Raw genomic sequence first — 14,171 nt, forward strand, 5'->3', positions numbered from 1 at the left:
ATAGGTAACTTTGCCGACGCGGTGCATACACAGGTATACCGGAAGTATTTGTCATCTTCTGTTTAAGTAGCTTTCAAGGGTGAAATATGACGTAAGTTAACTAGTTATTCATAAAAGTGTATGAACGAAGGGGTTTGTTCTTTTTTTCTTGTAATTTTTTTTTTTTTCGAATTATTTCATTATCCAAAAACTTGTGAAAAATAAAAGACCGTTGTCTTACGGAAGATGGGATGCAGCCTTTTGAATTAATGGGAAAATAACTTTATCCGTATAGTATAGATATTTTTTTTAACTAATCTTGCACCCTTGAAGTCTACCGCTCTTGCACTCCTTATTGTTATTATACACATACACGAAGTATTTAAAGTATTTAATTACGTGAAAGTACGCAGCCTGCAGCTGTCTATCTATATGCATACAGGGTGAGGCATTTAAAGTGTTACAGAGCAATAGCGCTCAAACTATTGTCAATGATATATCCAAAAATGTTTTATATTAAAGTTATATTGTTCGTTGTTGGAGCAACGTCAAGGTTGACTCGACTTTTTCAAATGGAACCATGCGGTTTCTTTTTTTTTTTTTCCAACGACGTTATCACTGACTTTCGGACAAATTCAGTGACCTACAATATTAAGATCATTTTAGTCGCGCAAAGTATGAAAATAATCGTAAAATCCAATCAAATCGGAATAGTCACTTTATAAATATTAGACTGGGCCTAATAATTAATATATACCTACTTAAAATTATAATTTGAATTATAGAAACTGGGATTTGTTTGGTTTTTGGTTGTTTTTTTTTTTTTTTCTTCTTTTTTCTTTCTTTTTGGCACTAAGGACTGACGATCCTCCATATATTTTATAACCTCTGCAGAACGCGCGCGAATTACCCTCCAATGAAGATTTTAATTTTGATGTTGGTATAAGTAAAATGTTCAAATGGGGTTGCAGGAAGAGGATCATATCTCCAATACGCGTTGCATATTTCAAATGAAGATATTATTTAGAATTAGTACGCGAGTTTGTTCGTTTATATAATTTAATTTAATATTTAATAATAATATAATAATATCGATAACAATTTACCGTTCCCTATTATAATACTTTTGCGAAAGTTATTTTATTATTTATATAATTGTACACCTGTTCCAAGCCCTAATTTCATACTTGTCATCGTCGAAAATATGTTATACATTACTACGTCATAAACAAGGAGAAATATCTCAGGGTTGGGTATAGGGCGTTCCATACCACTTGTATTTGGGTCTGATCCTTGAACTCTCGGGTTGGGCCCGCAATTATTTACATGATTATTATTATAAATTTTGAAATCGTCTCGATCATTCAAATTGTTTTAAAAAATCGTAGAAACTTTCAATCGAGTCGTAAAAATCTAAAAAAAAACACAAACCGAGTTCCTTTCACAGTGAGAACAATCGTACGAAAAATCGCAGGTCCAATCCGAGAGGTCAATGGTCGGACCTAGGTCGAAGTGGTATTGGAATACCCTGTATATTATACATATGCGATTAACTTAAGCCGTTGCGGCCAGCTTGTGAACCGCTTCAGGTGCTTCTTCACATTTGGTACTTAAGCTGATCGTAGTACATCGTTGTCGGAGGTGGCGTCGAGGTGTGAGCGATGTTATTCGCCCCGATGCTCATGTTCGTTACCGAGGTGGGAACGTTTAGGCTGCCAACCGAGTTTCCGAGGCCGCCAAGGTTTCCCAGGTTACCCAGGTTACCCAGACTCAGGGCGCCCAGCGAACTCAGGGAATTCAGCGAGCTCAAAGAACTCAAGGGGACCGAAGACGGCGGTGGCGGAAGGTACGATTTCCTCTCGACCAAACCACCCCCCGAACTGCTTGAGCTTGAGCTTGAACACTGCATTCGCATACCTGCAAGCAGACAATGCCGGAGATATTAGAAGGTGCAGAGAATATGGGAAGAGGAGAAGGAGTTGGTGTTCCATGTCGTGCAATGGTCCGTCTTCGAGGGAAGAAGAGGAATTTGGTAACTGGGGGTCGATTAAGTAATTTCACTTTTCACATTTCCCAGCATCCAAGCATTTTGATTGGTTTCCAAAGTTTGATCGACCAATCGGAAAGCTTGGATGGTGGGAACCATCGACCCCTTGATGTACAGGGATGGCATTCGCACTGTCCGCGTTTTTGTTTTCGTTCTTACGATCTTCGAGCTTACACTCTTGTTGAGTTCTATTTGAAAAATGGAAAGTGCTTTAACATCGCCTGATAGGGATCAGTCCTGTAATGGCCTCGTTGCTGGTTGGGGGTCACGATGATGATGATGACGATGACGAGGGACGCGAAGGGGAGCCTCAATCTCAAGAGCTTTCAACTTTCAAGTGCGTTCCACTTCATGTCGTGCAGCGTACGGACGCTCCTATACTATATATTCCAATGTGGAAACCCTGTGCTGTTACGGAATGCCTTCTATCCTGGAACATGTCGCGCGCGCGCGTGTGTGTGTGTATAAAGGTGACGTGGGTATAACGTACAAGTTTTGCTTTGGAGTGGAGGACCATTTTTGGCAATTTATGACCACCTTAAATTAGAATTAATCGCGACGAAAGACGCTGAACAAGTTGTTTTGGTACGTGTGACTATACCTACTATAGGTATGCTTATGGAGAAAACGAAATTTGGTATTCTTCAATTATACTTTATGCGGTTGGACTTCTTTTTTTTCACTGACCTCGATTACAACTCACTACCAGAATCAACCAAACATTTGATTGACATTGGCAATACAATACATCTAAATGACAATACCAAATTATTTGGTTTACACTGTAATATTGTCAAACGATTTGATCTGTTTTACCAAAATTTACTTGGCGACGAAACCAGTTCCTTAGAATGATTAATAGTAAAGTTGTTGATTAGACCAGATCTTTTTCGTAGTGTGTTGTAGCTATCAACGCTTAGGATTCTTGATGTGCAGTTGTGTTCTCTATGTTATCGGTTCCGTTTTCCTCTACGCAATCATACGCGGCATGATTCACAAAAGTTGTGTTCTCACATTTTCTAATATAAAAGCAGGAATTTTCTAATTTTTATCAGGCCTTCCAGAACCCCATGACGTAAGGAAATAAGGTGTGTCTGCAGTCTGCACATATCCAAGATGATGTCACAGAAATCACATAAATAGGTTACTTGAGGTTACTTATTTATTTTCATATATTCTGTTTGCTGAAAATTGCCAGTTTGTGCAGTCAAAAGTTGAAAAAATGATAATGTAAACATTAAGGGACAAAATATCGAGCCTACATGACGTCACCTTGGATATGTTCTCTGATTGGTTCAACTAAAGCGTACGCGTATTGTTTCACCTCATTTCCTTACATCATGAAGGACCCTATTATCCATCCAATTCCAATTGTTGAGACGAAAAAGACCCTGGCAATTGAAATCCGACAAACTTCTCAGATTCCAATCATTCATCCTGCAGCTCAACTTATTATACACATACCAACAATAAGTTGTCGATGAATAGAAAACCAAACCCGTTAACATCGCTGAATCTATATTTTCTCCCGATTGTCAATGTCCACTCGTTTTCGTGTCCATCTTCTCAAGTTGATCCCGATCCCATCAGCCATGGCTATTCCAGTAGTATTCCAGTATCCGCATTGACAACGAGCATCGATCACGCGTAGAATGGAGTGTCCATGCGCAATATTACGTACACGTATACAATCGTTGGGTATAACATATTAAGCACAAATGCGAGTGTATGGAGCAGGGTTATAGGCGTCGCGGGTGGTCCTTGAGGCTCGCTCTGAGCTGCCAGTCAAAGTCTCTCACGGACTCGAATGAGTGAAATGCGCTAGCCTCGCGCGCGTTTTCCCCGCTTCAGGCGCACGTGGGGCTGTTGCTGTTGCTGTTGCTGTTGCTGCTACCGCTGCTTTTGCTGCTGGTGCAGACCAGCCAGCAGGGAGGGACGGAGACAGGGAGGAGGCGCCATGTGCCAGGGAATTTTATACCCCGACAGCGTCCGTACTCCTTTTATTTTTTATCTTTCCTTTAAATTCTCTTTTTCTTTCTTCAACTCCTTTTTCATCTACGGTTTCTTCTCTCTTTTAATATTTCTTTCTTCGCTCCGATTATTGCAGAACGTTCAATCTGACGGTACGTTGTATGTCATACATGGTGTCGGGAAGTGGTATGGTCATGGTGAATAGATTCAGACACGACCGACCTCCGGTATAATCATGATGGAATTTCAGGAAATGGGGGAACCACCGTGTCTATCAGTGCTACGTTGGTATAGAGTCATTAGATGAAATCATGTAGAGAATAGGTATAACAGCGGTTTTCTCATCTTTCTCACATGACGTCACCGTGCTGTCGCGTGTAACCGAAGGAGAAATGATTAAACGATCGTGTTAACATGAATAAAAAAAAGTCCAACACCTAATCCACGTAACCAATGAAATGGAACTACACCTGTAATAGAACCATTAACCTAAACCTAACCTAACCAATGAAATGGAACTTCACCTCTAACCGAACCATTGACCTAACCTAGCCTAACCTAACCTAACGTAACCTAACCAATGAAATGAAACTGAACATGTAACTAAACCATGTTATACCGTACTGTACACTACACAATGCACTGTGTACTGGATGAATTGCAGAGTGTGAAACTGTGTCGAGGATGACGTCATGAGGACAGTGAGACAGATGAGAAAAGAGAGAGAGAAAGAGACAGAGATTTGCCAATGTTTGCAATTAGACCCGATTGTGCCAGAAATATCCACGACTTGAGAAAACAGCAAGAACGTGGATCGGTTGGTTTACGTTTCGTAAAGAAAATTGCCCAACTACACAAGCTGCTGCCTGGGCCGCTGCCTACGGCTCCCATCTCAAATTCCGTAACGCTTTAATACGCCTCCGACTCTGTTAAACGACGGTAGGTACCTATATAACCGGCCGCGACTAAAACGGATTTAAAAGAAACCGTGTCCCGATACATTTTGCGACTCATCCAGTCATCCCCACGCCCACGCGAGGTGCCTGCTCTTGCAATTTACGATCTGACGTATGGAGCGTTTATCCGATTCTACAACGTATAATAGATTATAGGTCCGGTCTTCTTTTGACCTCGATCATTCAAGTAATATGGATAGGTACATACGCACCGATCATCTTGACACCTCGACAAATTTTGAGTATCCTTCTCTCTATATAACCTCCAAATCGTTATATCATTATCGTCGTCGTCGTATCATTATTGCTTGAATTTTGTGCTTGTGACAAACACGATTCGTGCAGCAGTTTCGAAAACGGGACCAAAAATCCATTTTGTAAAAATCGTAAATCAAATTAGAACCCGATAGGTACCTGGTTTTGTGTTTGGCAATATTATATACCTACGAATTAATTGAAAGGCTTTCATCGATTCGTATTTAAAAATTGGATCGGATAGATTATACGCGGCAATCCTTCTATAATGCCATGCAGTACTGAACACTAAATTTTCATCTCAACTTTATACCGCCACCACCGCCATCACCATCACCGTGAACGTTTTGTGCGTGCCGCGGGTAGTCTACATCTTTCCGCGTCTTCTGTAGTAGATTAGGGAACATCTTGTTTATCGTAGTCGTAAATATTTGGGCGATAAACGGTTTCGGATCACACTTATGCCCGCTAAGTAAGCCACACCGCCAGCTTCTCCGTCCACGGACAAATACATCCATACATACATGCACACGCTTATGTTTGCATGTATGAATATGCATAGATATACGTACTTGCTGTTCGTCGTGCGGTTTTTCATACTTGCATAACTACAAATCTCACCACGATTATGTTCGCACGTTTCAGACTAAACCGCGGTCTCGTGGCGTGTTCGACATGGACGGTAACATGGAATCTACTACATAGTGAGCCTAACGCACAGATACTGATCTTTTAGTTACACTGAACAATAGAGAACCACTACAGCCTTGTAGGTAAGTGCAGAGACTGTACAGAGACAAGTGGATCTAGGGTGAAATTTGATCACTGGATGTAGAGACTCTACAGTCAAGTCTTCGTTATACCTTTATCGTTGGTAGTAGGTACAGTGTTTTGGTGTATACGGGATGCAGTAGCACTTCACTAACGGTATAACTATATACATTCCAGTTTCATTTCGTTCGATAGTGGTGTAGGTACGTGAGATCCAAATACACTTCATCATCATTATTATCATCATCATGTGAACATCGCGCCAACGCACCTTCGGGACGTTGCAGGTACAGGATTACGGGTTGAATCGTTTACGTGGCTGCAGGGGCGAGTTTGAGCTCGATCTTCTCCATCCAGCGCGCTAAATAAATCTCGTACCATAGGAACAACGTCGCTGCAGCGGTAGGTATACGAAGAAGAGGATGAGGAAGAGTGATGGATGTGAGTCGCGACAGCGTTACACGTGTTAACTTACGACCCGGGAGTTACGAGAGTACGAGAAACGGGGCGTGACAGCCCCGTCACCCCGGCTAATAGGCCCTGTCAACCGTCCCGGAAAGTTACGGAATCTCGCACCCTAAGTGCGCCCGCGACAAACGCTCCAAGTTCCATTGCCTCGCGGACTGCAGGGAACCCGCCTCGTGATCACCATCGGCATCGTCGTCGTCAACGTCGTCGCGGTATCTCGGAATTATCCGGGTCCAGCACGACGTAAGCTTCGCCCTTTCGAACACCCTCGTCACGAGCTGCTGGGTGGGCGACGGACGAAGTGCGACGATGTCTTCTGCTCGTTTCGTGACGTACCGTTTCACGTCGTATCGGGGCCATGTGGAAAATTTGTTACAGTTTACGAGCTTTTAGGCGCCGGACCGTGAAATTTGAAACTGTCGACAGCACTCTGTGCTGGTGGAAAATCTTTCTCGACCATCGTCATTCCTCCGAACTGCAGCAGAGGAATGTACGTAGAGGAAACGGAAGACGCGAAATTCTGTTATAGATTCTATAGTCTATAGGTCCTATTCTTACAAACTGCTACACCCCCTGGTATAATCCTGTTTCAATTTTTTTTTACCTTTCATCCTCTTATTTTCCTTCGGGATAAGAGCCGAGTATTGTAAGAATCCCGGCGCGGGTTTATTTTGACAGTACGAGCTATCAGGGGCCGTAACATATTTTCTTAACCGAACAGACTGCACGTTAAGAACGCTGCGCAATGAATCACTGTACCCACACATCCTTATAGATTGATCGAATCGGATAACGGGCTTGATTGACTTTTGTTAGTGATTATATGTGGTGATCGTCACGGTCGAATTGCTTCAGTCTGCTGAATTCTTTTCAAATACTGTTCTAACCTGAGAAAACGACAACAACATTAACTGTTCGTAATAGTTGATTGACGCATACAATTTATACCTTGAATATCTTTGTCCGGGATTTAAATTCCTCCTACCATAGAATTCCCGAGTCTCGATTCGTACCGCATATAATACAGGGAATCGTACATACTCGGTAAAAGTTCCAAGCGTTAAACGACCTACTTGACACGTGTGGTAAACCTCGTGATTCATCGTCCCGCCGGACAGGATGCGGAGTCGGTGTAACCGGCAACCGATTTGGCGATGAGGAAAATGAAAACACGGACACACCATACACTCGTAATGAATGAAAATTCTTACCGTGATGATCCGTGTTGTGGGTACTGGCTACTACGGAGGTTGCGGAGTTTGATGAACCGGCGATTCCAACGCCGACCGGAGTCTGGCATCCGCTGTGAGTTGAATTCGAGCTAGAATTTGCAATCGGGCTGGAGGCTGGCTGCGGCTGAGAGTGCGAGTGCGAATGCGAGTGCGAATGTCCATGGGAATGGGGGTGAGAGTGTTGCGTGTGGTTGTGGGGGTGAGAGACCCCGAGTCCAGACGAGGATCCGCCGCTCGAGGATGACCCCTGCTGGACGGAACCTTGGATGTTGTATATCGGGGCAGGGTAGTAGTCCTGGTGATGGTGGGCCGGGTTCGGTGTCGAGGGGTTCGATCCCGTGGAGTTGTTGTTGCTCTTGGGGTACATTATCTGATCGGAGTCGTTACCCTTGAATGACATCTCGGCGTCCTCGGTCTTGTATGCGGCAAGATCGGTGCCGTTTCGGTAGGGCACTTCGGTCTTGAAGGTTACCCCAACGCCGCCCTCGTTTCCCCGGGTGTAAAGCGCCTCGTTGTTCTTGTACAAGTGGTCCCCGGTCTTGTAGGTGACCTCGGTCGTCTTGTAGGTGACCTCGGCGATCGGCGTCTTGTAAGGCGTCTCGGCGTAGCCCCAATCCGCCGTCATGCCGGTAGTCGGACCGTACATCGCGTAGTCTTGGTAGTTCTGGTACTGGTTCTGGTACCCATTAACGTAGTCGGCTCCGGCTCCGGCCGCCGCAGCCGCAGCCAGAGATCCCTCGTAACCGGGATTCTGGACACCGACGGGAGTCGCCGTCGCGAAGTATTGAGGGTACTGTGGTTTCAGGGCCTGGCACTTTCGCCGGAAGCCGCGGGGACGTCGCCGGAAGCTTCCTTCCTCGAACATGAACTCGCTCGCCGGATCGATGGTCCAGTAGTGCCCTTTTCCCGGCCGACCGAGACCCTTGGGAAGTTTTATGAAGCACTCGTTCAGGCTCAGGTTGTGTCTTACCGAGTTCTTCCAGCCTTGGTAAGCCCCGCGGAAGAATGGGAACCGTTGTTGGAGGAAGGTGTAAATCTCCGACAGTGTCAGTCGCTTTCCCGGACTCGATTGGATCGCCATCACTATCAACGCGATGTACGAATAAGGCGGTTTCTCCTGACGACGTGCTCCAGGCTTGCGGGGCGCCTCCGTCGACTGGCTCACCTGGGATAACGGGCTTATCAACGACTCTTGGAGGCTCTGGCTTCCAGTCCTTCCCGAATTAACGGCGCTTCCTCCCGCCCCGTGAGATTCCTGCAGGACGTTTGGACCACCCTCCGACTCATTCTTCATTATCACCGAGCTACCGTGGAGCAAAATTTTGAAGCCGTTACCCGAGACGCGTGTCTCGCTTGGTATATATCAAACTAACAACGAACCAAATCTATCCACCCCTCTATTTTTCTTTCTTTATTCTTTTTTGGTTCGTCAAACTCGTCCCGGCGACGACTCGACGCACATTTCCGAACGTTGATTTGTAATATTCCTCTCGGGTTTTTCAACTTTCTCTGACCGTTTGTACCTGTTCCAAGTCTTCGAGCCCACGCGACACAAAAACTTTTATATTACGTCACTTTTCACAAAATCAGTCTTCTTGATACTCTGTATTCGTTGACATCAAATCCACCGTTCACTGTTCGACGCGTTTACACATTGACAAAAATATATATCACGTATTTATATAGTAGTATTAGAATATCCGTCAAGTTTTTGTATCACGTAAGCACGAGTGAAAATTGTGCCAACACCATGTCACTACAGTAGGCGAGTACACAGATAATGAGTATAAATACGTGTGTCGATGACGAACAACGTCTTCGGCCGCGATGGTGTGTGAGAAAAAACTTAAAGTGTGTAAATATCGCCCGTCTAAGGATATCAACTGTTTACGTCCTTCGGATATATCCAAACATTTATTCGAACCGGCACCGTGTAGTATAACGGCAGCTCGGACAATGGCTTGAGTTTGTAATTATTTATATACGAGTAAATTGTTTGCGCGATCTTTTCCCGGGGAGTAATTATTTAGGTTCGACGCGGCGGGGTTCGTGGTGGAGACTGGCTGCTGAGCTGCTCCCACATAAGTGTTTCGTCTCACTAAACCTAAGTCACACTTCTTTACTCTTTGGTCACGTGGCTTCTCATGGGTGGCAACCGAGGCGTGGTCAGAAACGCCTACAACCGTCTCAGCTATCACCAGTATTCTTCCTTCCTTACACTGCCGACTGATTATATTCTAGCGATGTATTCGACCAAGGAGAAACTAAGGACGAAGGTATTCCAAAATTATTCGTTAAAATTATGGTGTGGCTTTCTTTCTTTGTCACTCGTTTTATTATTTCCAAATGAAATTTCAGTCGTTTAAACGTGCAGACGAAGTCACATCCGTTTGTCTTTGTATGGTTCTGGTCCTCATGGCGATCAGGTTTTCGTTACACATACCTTAGGCTAAAAAATTGAGCACTTTTCTTATCTGGTTACCGACCAATTTTTTTCGAATCCGTTTCGAGACTGATCGGTTCCCTTCGCTTCTACTCTTTCGATTCGAAGATTGATCCGAGTTCTCATCCCCATATATCGGAAAGCCAAACTCGATTTTGTTATTTCGCCATCCTCACTCGTGCAGAGTAACGATATTCAGACTCTTCGGATGCTGACACAGTCCAGGCGGCTAGAATCAACAATAAAGCGAGAAAACACTATCGTAGAATCTTAATTTCCGTCCATCCTACTCTTGCCCGATGAAGCCGATAATTTTGAGGTGTGGAATTTTCCCGGTAAACCTTAAGCTCGTCTGCGGACTCGGCGAAATGAGTTTGAGAGCAAAAAGCAGCGAGTCACGTAGCTCGCTCTGGACAGACTTCGGAAGCCTGTGTAACACCCTCGTGTATCTAAAAACGCGCATGGGGGAATCGAGCGTGGGATGATTCCTCGAGTCGATTCGGTTATCCTCAGTCAACGGATGGAGATGAACGAGGCTACGGATCTGTGAGGCTGGAAGACTCGTCGCTCTTATTCGTCGAGAGGAGAACCAGTCATCGGGCCAGCCGAGAATTCCGGAGTTCCGCCCACCTCTCATCATCCCCGACACTCTCTAATAACACGATGCTGCAAGCTCCTCGGGACGCACATCCGTTGCAAGCTTCGCCATTCTTTATTCCACGTATCACCTTCGCACGATCGACCGGATCATCTAATTGGATCGATAATTAAGCCGCGACGCACGCATCGTTAAAAATTTATCTGCCACATGACACGTACCTACTTCATACTGTCAACGCGTCCGTGACATCTTGGTATTGATCTCACCGACGTGACGATCGATTGCTCGATAATTATTCACAGTCGGACGAACGTCGACCAGCAAAGCTCCGTTATCAGGACCTGCAGAACTTCGAGCATGTAACTATAATTAATCGGATCACTGTTCGGTTTTATAACGAATCGAGCGTTATATATCTGCTTGAATGATTCTTCGTCGCGGAAGAAAGGATTTTTTGTGATTTGGTTCCATTTTTTTTTTTATTTTTTATTTTTTTCTTTCTCTAGCGAATTCGGTGTGCAATAATATGAGTAAAAAAAGAATCGTGGCAAAACGTATGTAACGATCTATGTACCTGCCTTGTGACTTGGAAAGTTTTAATTCTGCACGTCGGCTGCTTGTTTTTTGGGATTTTTTTAAACATTCAGTGGTCGGATAATGCCAGATGAAAATATACATCGCCGTAGTGAGTATGGTGTGCAAAACGTGTAATTGACGGAGCGTGAAATTACGTTTTTGCGCAATTGCATAAATCCAAGTCTATCGTTGCCGTTAATGGTTTGATTCAACGCAGTTCCGCGCACTTGCTATATTTCGCAAAATTTCAGAAAACTTGATTATCGAAATTGTGTTTGAAATTTTTGTAAACCAAAAGTAATCGTGCATATTAAATTTGTACTTGAACACGAACCAGTATAATGTACATGGATCTAAAACTAGAGTGAACGAAGTATAATTTCGAAAAATTACTGTTTCGGATATAAATTTGATGGATAATGATCAATTCGATGATCGAACAATCTCTAGATCCTAGATCTAGAACAATCTTTGCGAGGTTCGAGTCCCCTGAAATGACGATCCATCGATCTCTCAAGTTATAAACAGAGTGATAACAACTGGCAAAAAATAAACGACGCGGTTGTTCTCGTGATTTTGGTTGTTGAATCAGGCCGACATAGCTACACTATTCGTTATATCCAGTCATCGACTCGTCATCTTCTCGGTGTTGGTAGAGTCTCGTGTATAGCCCCGGTTGATTCTCCTCCTTTCGATGACGGTGAACGCGGTTCTGGCTCATGCGAGGCCATGAATCCTCGAGTAGTTTGTTTGTCTTTGAGGAAGAGCCGAGCGTACGTTCAAACGACGTGGCGAAAGAGATGCGCCGACCGAGTAGGTTCAGCGGCCATCTTTTTTACTCGTCCCCTCGCTGCACCAAAATCTACGTGCCTTGTAACCCTACCGCGAGAACGTCGTCCTCGATCTCGACGTTTAAAACCTCTGTCCGCGGTTGCGTCTGCAGAAGGATGCTGCTGAAGCCCCCGAGGGAGAAGGGTTAACATTTTCCAGGAGTCGGGTCTGAAATCGGAGACGATTTTCTCTCCGCACATCCGTATTCTTGTCATACCTATTATATACCCTTGAATTCGACGTAAGAGATCCTCGGTAGCCGGGAATTGTTATAAGTGCTGATATCCTCTCTTATACTCTAGATCATCAGCTATAATCTCGAGTGTGTTTTTAACTATTAACTCGGAGTTTTTCCATCCACGTGTTTTATGCGTTAGGCTGAGTATTTTAGAAAATAATTATTTGCCATTTTACACCATGACAACCCAGGTTAAAAGAAAGGTTTTGTCAAAATATGACCGTTCTATCATACGTTACGTGGAAGATCGCGCTCAGTTGATCTTCTTCTTTTCTTTTCGCACAAAAAAATTTTTAACACCACCTCGGCGACGTTGAAATTTTGAAAAACAGGTTATTATCGGGAATTTTGAAATTGAGATATCCTTAAATCCATGAGTCACTATGTTTTGTGTAACGAAACGAAAGTTTTTGTAAAAACTTGAGATTCGGGCGGTTTTTTCTTCAGTACCGAAACATCTACGCGTTAAAATTCGTAATTACTAATTTTTTTAACTAACAAATATTAAAACATTTCACTGATCTTTATTTCTCTTGTCGCTTTGTAGCGAACAAAAGGTCACGCAAAACCGGAGGAATGCGAATCAATATCATTATAATTTTTCATTTCTTAAACGTGACGTTTATTGTTTTTTTTTTTAATTTTTTTATTTTTACCGACAACTGAATCTTGTGTACTAAAAAAAAATTACACGCAATTCAGGTTTAACAAAAACTCTTGTTAATGTCGTACAAAACGTTTATGGATATATTCAGATTTCGAAATTCCCGAAGATAGCCTTCATAAAAAATTTCAACATCGTTGAGGCAGTATTAACAATTTCTTTTCCTCCCAATCCTTTTTGCGTGAGCTATTTCTCTTTGGTGAAAAATTACAAGAATCTCGGAGAATTAAGAGTGAAGTATTGAAAGAAAAAAAAAAAATAAATAAATAATAACGGCCCTCTTCTGAACCACCCTAATATTTATAATTATTGGATTATCTGGCTAGGACATCGCGCATCGTAATAATGAAAAACCTCAGGCGAGCTACTGCTGATTTATTGCGGGACACTGCACTCGTCGCGCAGCCCTCGACAGTGAGTTAAGGACGAGGGTCAAGGGTCGTGGTCCCGGGAGCAGATAAAAGGGCTGCTGTTTACCGTTACTCCTTCTCTCTTTCGGTATTACAGAGTTCCTGCACGGTATATTCCTCGTGTTTTGAGCACCCGTGACATTTTGTGTGACACCGTCGAGTGCGTCTCATCCTTTTCAAAAACACACACGCACGCAAAAAAAAAAAAAAAAAAAAAACAAGAAAAAGAAATGAAAACAAGAAAAAGAAACCCACCCCCAGCCACGATGGACACGTGAAAGAAAACAGCAGCGTGCATCACCCCTAATTTGGTCCGACCATATTTACCCTAAAATAAAAATACTCGTCCTTATATATTGCGCAATGATCCCTGATGGTCTCCAATTTCAATTCACGGTAAATTTTATCTCAAACAAGTGAAATTTTCACTGCCGTGCAACTCGTGGAAAAACTAGTCGAATAAATGGGCAATAAGTGATCTACGATTGCTTTTAAGATCCTCGAAACGTAATATTTACGGTCAAAGTTACACAATTTCTAAAGTCACGTCCGTGTAATATTTCATAAGATTTTCTTTTACAACTTACCGCGAAGTGTTCCCTAGTCGAATTAGACGTTGTTGCATCGTAACGCGAAAAAGTGGCTAACCCTTTTGGTTACACATTTTTAAACTCAATAATTTGGCCCGAGTTTGTGAAATCGTGGGTTTTTCAGCTCGCTGACGACGAA

The 14,171-nt window shown here is 43.4% G+C and overlaps 2 protein-coding genes across 2 annotated transcripts in view; one reads left to right on the plus strand and one right to left on the minus strand.

The window, feature by feature from the left end:
- LOC124176358 overlaps nucleotides 1–14,171 on the plus strand; it is a 149,074-nt gene that overhangs the window by 47,409 nt on the left and 87,494 nt on the right. The window lies entirely within an intron of this gene.
- On the minus strand, nucleotides 1,417–9,752 carry LOC124176355 (forkhead box protein biniou-like). The gene is made up of 2 exons (XM_046557546.1): nucleotides 7,659–9,752; nucleotides 1,417–1,896 (listed from the first exon to the last, which is right to left on the minus strand). Exons 1-2 carry the CDS (start codon nucleotides 8,971–8,973, stop codon nucleotides 1,577–1,579), a joined length of 1,635 nt encoding a protein of 544 aa, XP_046413502.1. The 5' UTR covers nucleotides 8,974–9,752; the 3' UTR covers nucleotides 1,417–1,576.

The sequence above is a fragment of the Neodiprion fabricii genome, chromosome 2 (assembly GCF_021155785.1).
Source record: "Neodiprion fabricii isolate iyNeoFabr1 chromosome 2, iyNeoFabr1.1, whole genome shotgun sequence".
Taxonomy (NCBI): domain Eukaryota; kingdom Metazoa; phylum Arthropoda; class Insecta; order Hymenoptera; family Diprionidae; genus Neodiprion; species Neodiprion fabricii.

Bases quoted from the DNA above. Each gene is read 5' to 3' on its own strand.
- LOC124176355 (XM_046557546.1), bottom strand. From the start codon at position 8,973: ATGAAGAATGAGTCGGAGGGTGGTCCAAACGTCCTGCAGGAATCTCAC. The intron at 1,897-7,658 runs GTAAGAATTTTC...GTCTGCTTGCAG, and splicing joins CCACAACACGGATCATCACG to GTATGCGAATGCAGTGTTCA.